The sequence below is a fragment of the Gregarina niphandrodes genome (genome assembly GCF_000223845.1).
Source record: "Gregarina niphandrodes unplaced genomic scaffold scaffold00054, whole genome shotgun sequence".
NCBI lineage: Eukaryota > Apicomplexa > Conoidasida > Eugregarinorida > Gregarinidae > Gregarina > Gregarina niphandrodes.
In genome coordinates this window covers 20178-28584 of record NW_011645821.1, presented here as the reverse complement: position 1 = coordinate 28584, position 8407 = coordinate 20178, and the positions used below count along the sequence as shown (strand labels likewise).

At 59.1% G+C, this 8407-nt stretch overlaps 1 protein-coding gene across 1 annotated transcript; it reads right to left on the bottom strand.

The window, feature by feature from the left end:
- Nucleotides 1-292: 292 nt before the first annotated feature.
- On the bottom strand, nt 293-7815 carry GNI_166520 (putative guanylyl cyclase; the record flags this gene model as incomplete). Its single annotated transcript, XM_011134902.1, has 2 exons — nt 293-6896; nt 6920-7815. 2 exons carry the CDS (start codon nt 7813-7815, stop codon nt 293-295), a joined length of 7500 nt encoding a protein of 2499 aa, XP_011133204.1.
- Between the last annotated feature and the right edge of the window lie 592 nt (nt 7816-8407).

Here is an 8407-nt window from a genome sequence, read left to right as displayed (position 1 = left end):
CCCTCCCTCCTCTCCCCCAACCTCCCTTCAAGATGCCGGTTTTTTCCAGTTCAAGGCGGGGTCGAAGGTCGGCAAAGGCACTGACAACCCAGTGAGCCTGGGAATCAAACTCAACCTCACGGCCTGAACTGGAGAGAATCCCTTGGGGAAGACTCTGTAGGCGAACTCTGGGGGGCAGCGACGGACGGAGCTGGGATGGGAGTTGGTCAGATCGATGTGTACGGTTTCACGAAAAATGGGCGTGGGGTGGTCATCCGTCAGAGCCAGTGGTGAGCACGCACCGTACATTTAGTCAGGTCCTAGTGCTTGACCGTTTTTTGACTTCTTGTTCGTGAACGAGTAGGAAGGCATTAGTGAAGTTCTTGGGTGCAATTTTGACTCGTTTATGGTAGAGGAATTGGTAGCGTCCAGGAAAGACTAGGTCCAGAAAGTCGACGAGTTCTTGACTGGCGCATAGTTTGCCGGGTACGCCGTTTGACTCCATGAGATTGCCGGCGAGTACGTCAAGCCCCCAGATGTCGTAGCGGATGCGTCCGGATCCTATCACACCTCCCACGCATTTTCCAAAGTGTAGGCCGATGCGCATGTCAAGTTTTGGTATTTGGAGCTTGTCACGTACAAAGATGATATCCTTCACCATGCATTGACCAAGTGCTATGATGCGTTCTGCGCCGTCTGCGGGGTCAGCGGTGGATGCGGTGGAGGCTTCTGCGTCGATGACGGGTTGCGAGATGGCTACGTATGCGTCGCCGATGGTGCAAACTTTGAAGACGCCGAAACGCGAACTGTCGCGGTCAAACTTTGCGAACAGCGACTGCAGCACGGTCACCACCTCGCCTGCGTCTACTGTGTCCGCCCAGGTCGTGAATCCGCAGATGTCCGCGAAAATAAACGTGATTCGCGAATGCATGTACGCCAGCCGCAGACGCTCCGAGCTGAGTTCGTCATAAACCTGTCTTGGCAACGTATCTCTTAACAGCTGTAGACCACGCGCCTGAGCCGCCTTCATGGTCTCATTGACCACGTACGAATGCCGATCCACATACTCCTTGAAGTACACACTCACCAAGTTCGCGACCGTGAAAATGGGAATCATGAAAATCGTCTCGTACGTGACGTTGCTGCCCTGACACACCACGATGATGAAGGCCAAAACCAAAAGGTTAACGAACGCATCGATTAACAACAAGTGCTGCACCAATAGCCCTGAGTTCTGGTGCGTTATGGTCGTAAAGAAGAAGAGCTGCAGCGTGTCCAGGTGCAGCCAGACCGGCGATACTCCTTCCGGAAAGTCGAGACTCCAAGCCGACTCAAGCAGTACGGCGAAGCTGGCGGACAGACAGACCATGTTCGTGAGAAAGATGAGCCACCGGATGTCGACAGCGCCTCCCACTCCGGCGCACACACGTGCGTCCGTGGCACCGGCGCGGCCGCGCGCACGACGAGAGGGACGCATCCAATTACTCACAGTGGTGCGTTGGTGAATGAGTAGCCAGAGGACGAAGATGCAGGCGGTGAGAGTGGTGCGCACAGTCCAAGTTATATTCTTTTGTTGCGAGCTAGAGCTGTCGTCATAACGGGGAATAACGATGAACACAAGCGTCTGGGCAATGTAGGCAGCGAGGAAGATCACGAGGGCCTGTTCGACGTTGTTGATATTGTTGTCGTTGTTGTAATAAAACTGCAGGTATTCCTTCTCCAACGTACCGCGTTTAAACTTTAGCGAAACTAGGTGAATGGACTGGTAGAAAAGTAGTTCATGGTCGCCAGCAGCCTCCACAACTCGCCGCGGCCCGTCTTCGAAGCACCGCTGACCCTCTTCCGAAGGTTGCGCGCCCACATAGCAATCACCGCGATCAGAGAAAGCGGCCACGCTCGGCTCCGTCGCAGTGGCGCGAGCCGCTCCTTCACGCACTACTTGTTCTACGCCGCGTGAGACTCCACCGCTGCGCGACACTCCTCCTCCGGGCCCGCCGCCGCGTGAGACTCCACCACTGCGCCGGCGTGCAGGTGTTGCATGCCTCGCAACACTGCAATGTCGGGCGCCAGTCGCATCCAAAAAGTGTTCGGGAATACTCGAACGACTCAACAAATGCGTATTCATAAGCCCCTTCCCCTTCACCTCGATCTCTCGACTCCGCCAATCCAGGTCCCACTCACTTCCCGAGATCAACTGGTAAAACGCGTCCGACACGTGGATGTGATCAGCCACTCCTGTACTCATCATGCGACTCGCCGTATTCACGGTGTCCCCGAACAACGCGTACTGCGGCTTTTTTGCGCCCACCACTCCACTGATCACACGCCCAGCGTGGATACCCACCCGGATGTGCAGCCGCCGCGAACGCCGACTATCCTCGTCGGGCACGTATGTAATGTGTCGGCTCGACTGCAACGCCAGCACACACATGCACAACGCTGCGTGCGCGTAGTCTTCAATCGCGCGCGCACGCGCACGCGTGTGCGAATGGCCCCGACGCCGCTCTTCGCCCGGCGCCGCCGGCTCCGCCGGCGGTTCGCCGTCGCCTCCAGCGTCGTCGAGTACGATGCCACTGGCGGCAAGGAAGGTCTCGAAGACTGTCTCGATTTTGATGCAGCTGAAGCGTTCCGCGCACTTGTCGAAGCAGAGGAAAAGCGAGTCGAGTACCCGCACGAGGTGGGTAGGCTGCATTTGTGCGACGATGGATTGGAACCCGTGAACGTCTAGGAAGATTACGCTGACCGTGCCGCGGTCTTCAGCTTTAAGGCCCTCGGGGATGCCGTTACAGTTGAGGTTGCCTTTGATCATGTGACTCACCACGAAGGGTGGGAGCATATTGTTAAGAATCTCGATCTGCCGTTTGCGTGCCTTTTCTACTTGGTACTGAAGGAAGTATGCCTTGCGTCGGTTGTACTCCAATCTGTAGGCGGCAAAGCCAGTAAAAATCTCGATGCCCAATAAGACCGGGACGTAGGTAATCAGACGCTCAACGGTGATGTTCTCCATGCTGCTCGCGAGTCGGAACCCGGTGGACTTACCACCGTCTGTGGCAGCCTGACTGGAATTGACGAGCCAGCTTGAGCTGTTGAGCCAGGATGAGTCGCTAGCCTCCTTCATGAACTTCGAAGTGAACGTGTAGCGGAGACAAAAGGAAAAGAAGTGCACACAGTTGTACACCAGCGAGTGGCTGAAGGGGAGACGGAAGAAGATGAAGAGAATGATTACATAAACCGCCGCTATCGGCGAACCATCGCGATTGGTGAATGTGTCGCTCAAAACTTGGGCGCAAAGAAGACCAATCACAAAAGTCCCCGTCAAAGTGTCATATTTGGTCACGAAGGTTGATTCACGATAGCAAGCAGCGGAGAGTGCTAAACACACAATGTATGGCAGGAACATCATGATCGCCCCACCCGTCGTTACGTCGCTAGACACCATGAACATCTCATCGATCACGGTCGCGATGCAGATGACGGAGATGGCCAGAAAGATGAGACGATAACTTACTCGGTACCGGCGTATGTGTTCCATACGGTGCACTTGGTAGTCGGCCTCCAGTTGTTGGTCCTTGAACTTCAACCGACGACGATCGAACACGGCAATGACTTCAACCGGCGTCACGGACGTCACGATGCCCTCCTTAGTTTTACGAATTACTGGCGCCGTCTCAAGATGCTCCCCCTGGGCAGACTTGACCAACTGCTCGTACATGCCGTCCTCCACCAGAATCGACCACGGCTCCTTCTTCGGCCCGCGCTTCAGCGATGACCGGATCAACTTGAGACTATATGGCGCAAACAGCAGATCACTCGGCGGCGGCCGTCGTCGTCGTGTCGGCGGCGACCGGCCTGCCGTGGGCCAATGCACCGCAGCACTCGCCACGTCCAATGCGTGCGTGAATGGCAGCGCCACCTGGCTCCGGGTGCCATTGCTCTGATGGTACTCGATCACGTGTCGTGTCGGCTTCGGGAGAAGGGCTAGCAGTCGCGGGACCTTGAGCGGGTTCAGGATTTGGCGCAACTGCCCCACGTACCGCGCCTCCGACCTGTCTGTCCAGCCGCGTCGCTGAGGCTTGCCCTCGCCTGAGTTTGTCGGCGGGGCACCGTGCGTCGGTTGTGTGTTAGGTGCACCGCCGTGCGCCGCATGTGTCGCACCGTGCGTCGCTTGTGTCGCACCGTGAGTCGCAACATGTGCCGGTTGACTCGCGCCGTGCGTGCCGTGCGTGTGTGCGTGTGCCTTGTGTGCGAGTCGTGCAGGCGAGACGGCGCGGATGAGGAACTCACGGAGCGAGTCGGAGGTGTTGAGGCGGATGGACTGGAGCAGTTGCGCGAGGACGGCGTGCATGGCCAGCGTGGCCAGGATGGCGAGAGGCGTGGGGGCGCTCTTGGTCCAGAGGAAGAAAGGATTTTGTTGTGGCACGGAGTTGACGGCGAGGCTGGAGAAGGTGCTGAGTAGGTCGCAGAGGAAGAGGGTGAGGAGCACGAAGACGCCGAGGAGGAGCCAGACGGAGAGGTCCAGACGCGCGACGGGTCCGGCGACGAACACGCCGTAGACCATGGCGCCGGTGAGCAGGATGGTGTCGACGATGAAGTGGTAGCGCGGGAAGGAGGCGAACACGGCTGCGTCTGGCCCCCCATTCCCGCCATTTCCGGGTTGGAGTGAGATGGAGAGTTGTTCGTTAACAAGAGCGACAGCGGAGTAGAAGGCGACGATTGCGACGAGACATGCGTAAGTGAGGTCGGCAAGCACAGCCTGCCATTGCAGCCCACTTGAGCGACGCGAGATGGCGTAGATGATGGGCAGATGGCAGTAGGTCACTTTCGAAAAGTCGCGCGGCGAAAGCGTGAGTGCGATCGCGAAAAGACCCACGCAACAGAACTGCTGCACGGACACCGTGCACGCCCGCGCCACATACGTGCCCTGTCGTGTGGCGTCTAGGATCACACACACTAGCCGTCCGACAGCTGACACACACGCGAGGCGCAGCACGAGTGCGGTCGCACAGGCTACGTGTTGTCCGTGGTAGAAGAGCAACGGCCGAAGGGAGGCGAAGTCGGGCACGACTAGATCTGCGAATACACGCGAGTCGAACGTGCCTGTGTACGAATGTCCGGTCAAGTAAAGGTCTTCGGGACAGTGCGCTAGCTCCGCACCCACCGAGACGCCCAACGTGCTCTCTCGCAACATCTCCACATCATTCAGTCCGTCGCCCACCGCCAGGATCACAGGACACGGACGAAGGTGTCGACGCAACACCTGCGCCACCTGTCCCTTCTGCCGCGCGCTAAATGAGTGCAATAGCACCACGTCCGCACGCCAAAGCATAGAGACCAACACGATCTCCATGTTCTCGGCGTGTACCCGTGTGTGCGGCAACAATGCGTCCCAACTGAGTGCGTCCGAGCCAAGCGTCGCGGCGCTCGGCCCGAGCGGCGAGCCGCTCGACCCGGTGGCGGCGAGGGCGCCGCCGGAGGCGGCGCCTTCGCGAAGGGCGCGTGCGAATTCTTCACCGGCGAGGACGAGTGCAAGTTGCGTGCCGCTTGGTTTTTCTTGCGCTAGACGTGCGAACTCTTTATGTTGAGCGAGGGCGGCGCGACGGCTGGAGAAGTTAGCGCGGAAGATGCGTGTTTCCGGACGCACCAGACCACAGGCACAAGCGGCGGCGAAGGTAACTTCCTCTGCATCACCACTGACCACCCAAGTGCGGATGCCGGCGTCGGAAAAGGCCTGGAGGGTGCGAGGTACCCGTGGCTGTTGTGCGACGTAGTAGGCGTTGACCCCGAGGAAGCGACAGCCTGCCACTAGTTCTGCATTGATGCCTTCGATAATCTCCGTTTTCGTTTCATTGGCGACGTTTGCGAGGGCGAGGACGCGTCGTGAGAGCAGCCGTACTTCGCGCTCGCGAAGGAGTCGGTAGCCGAGACATTCCGGCATGAGGCCTCGTAGCAAGAACTTGTTGGCGAACTGGTTCAGGGCATAGTCGGTCTCCCTCAACTGTTCGTGTGCCGCTTTGCTGTGTGCGGCAACGGCGTGCAGCATTCCGCGCAAGCCGCATTTGAAGAACATGACGCCGCCGCGGGCGCTGCGGGCGCCCGGGACGCTCTGTTGCAGCACGACCACGGTCGAGCGGCCGTTTAAATAAGCATCTGACTTGTAGATGCGGTCGTATTTCAGGAAGTGCCCGTTGACATTAAGCGTTACGAACTTTTTACACTTCGAGAATAATTGGTAACCACACTTCTGGGCTGCCAAGACTGCGGGTACCTCTGTGGCCTTGCCTGAGTCGTAGCGTAGGCCCTGCACCAAAGCCTCGCGCACAATCGCTGCGCCTTCTAAACTTTTTGCAGAAGGCTTGTTCTTGAAGTAAGCCGTCGGGTCCCGCGTTCGCGCGCGGTGAAAGTCCCGAGCTACCGTCACGCTATTGCACACGGCCAAGCCTTTCAAATATATGTCCAACAGGTAACCTTGATGACCACCTGCACGTAGGTCTCGTAATAAAGCCGCGTCTTCAAATGGCACCAAGTCAGCCACAGCGACGGGAAAGAAAAATGAGGCCCGTCTAGCCGCCTCCTGCCGGGTAAACACTTGCTCCTCCAACGTACTCTTCGTCTTGAAGTAAGACGACGGAGCCACTCCTGCCGTCGGCAATTCACTCTTGCACAATCGCTCTTCGCACTCACGCAAACGACGCAATCTCCAAGACTGCTGCGCCGCCGTCCCCATGTTCGTACTACAACGCCAACGACCACGCGGCGAATCACCCAACCAACTATCTCCACGAGGCTCCGTCCCGTCCTCCGTTAAATTTATAGTGCCGTTCGTCGGAACCCGCAACGGCTCCGCACCAGGCAAATCCAACCGAGGCGCCGCGTTCGAATCCAGATCACGCAAATCCAAACTCGCCACCGCCACACGACTCGAAGGAGACACACGGCGCACTCCACAAGACGACTGAGAACGCGATTGGCACTCAGAATGACAAGGTCCAGAATGCGACAGAGATCGAGATACTGATCGAGATACTGATCGAGATACTGATCGAGATACCGATCGAGATACTGATCGAGATACTGATCGAGATAAGGATCGAGATAAGGATCGAGATAAGGATCGCGAGAGAGATCTTGACTCGGTTCCTGACCCAGATCGGGACCTGGACCTTGATCGGGATTGTGAAGCCGATCGAGATTGTGAAGCCGATCGAGATTGTGATAAGGAATGCGATCGAGATTGTGACCGGGACTGCGATTGGGATGTTGATCGCGATCGGTCAGAGGGAGGGCGGCGTCGTGGACAGTGGTGCCTGCGGGGTATTGGATCGTTGGAGCTTGACGAGGTCTGGTCGTCGAGTTGGGGTCGGGGTTCGAGGTAGCGTCTTGAGGAGGAGGTTCGGCGTCTGGAGGAGGAGTCTTGGGGAAACGGGCCGGAGTTGGCATGGGGGCGCTGGGTTTCGAACCCGGGGTTGGCCGCTCTGGAGTGGAAGCCGCCGGCGGGGGGGACGAGTTCGGAGAAGGAGCGGCCGCGAGCTCCGGGCGGCGGGGCCGAAGACGAGGTGTCTTCAAGGCGGTCGGAGGCGCGCGGAACGCGGCGGCGAAGCCGCCCGCGGAACCGTTTGCGGCTCCCAGAGGAGGCCGACACGGACCGGACCAATGGCGACGGGGCGCGATGGGATTCGAACGCGGGACTGGCGGGTCTCGAGTGGAAGGGCGGTCGCGCAAAGGGCGACGTGGGCAACGAGCCGGACAACGGGCCTGCACGCGGAGAACCCGGCCCCGAACCCACCGATGCACGGGGCGAACCAAATGCGAACCGTCCTCCGTAAAACGGTTCCGCATCCAACGGCTCGAAACGTTGGGCCATTGAACTGATCAACCGCCCCGCATCGAAACAGTCTTGGCGAACTCGAGACTCGCCACCCCCGCGGCGGAACTCGCGAAAGTAGATACCCGTTCCTGTCGGCATTTCTGGCCGCACGCCGGTGATAAGCTCGCCACGGCTGGCCGCAAGTTCGCCCCGACTGGTCGTCACCTTCTCTCGACTTTCCTCCCAAGTCGTTTCCCCCCGTGTCGTTTCGCCACGGGCTGTTTCCCCACGGGTAAGTTCGAGTGCCTGGGGGAGAAGAGCGCGCGCGTCGAGACGGAGCCGCGCGACCATGCGGCGGTCAAGCTCGGAGCCGGCGCGTCGACGCGCGGGTATGGGCTCCTCCTCTTCCTCGCTGGGCGACGGCTGTCCGTGGGCACGGGTGGATTCGGACGCGGGGTTGGAGGCTCTAGAGTGGAGGCGGCTGGGCGGCGGCTGGCCGTGGATGGCTTCGGTCATTATCCGGTCGAGGCCTCGGCGTTTGATTTCTTCGGCGCAGCTAGCCCGACGCAAGAGCCGTCGCGGTTGGTCGGCGGAGCCGCCGAGTTCATCGCTGGTCGCGCGACG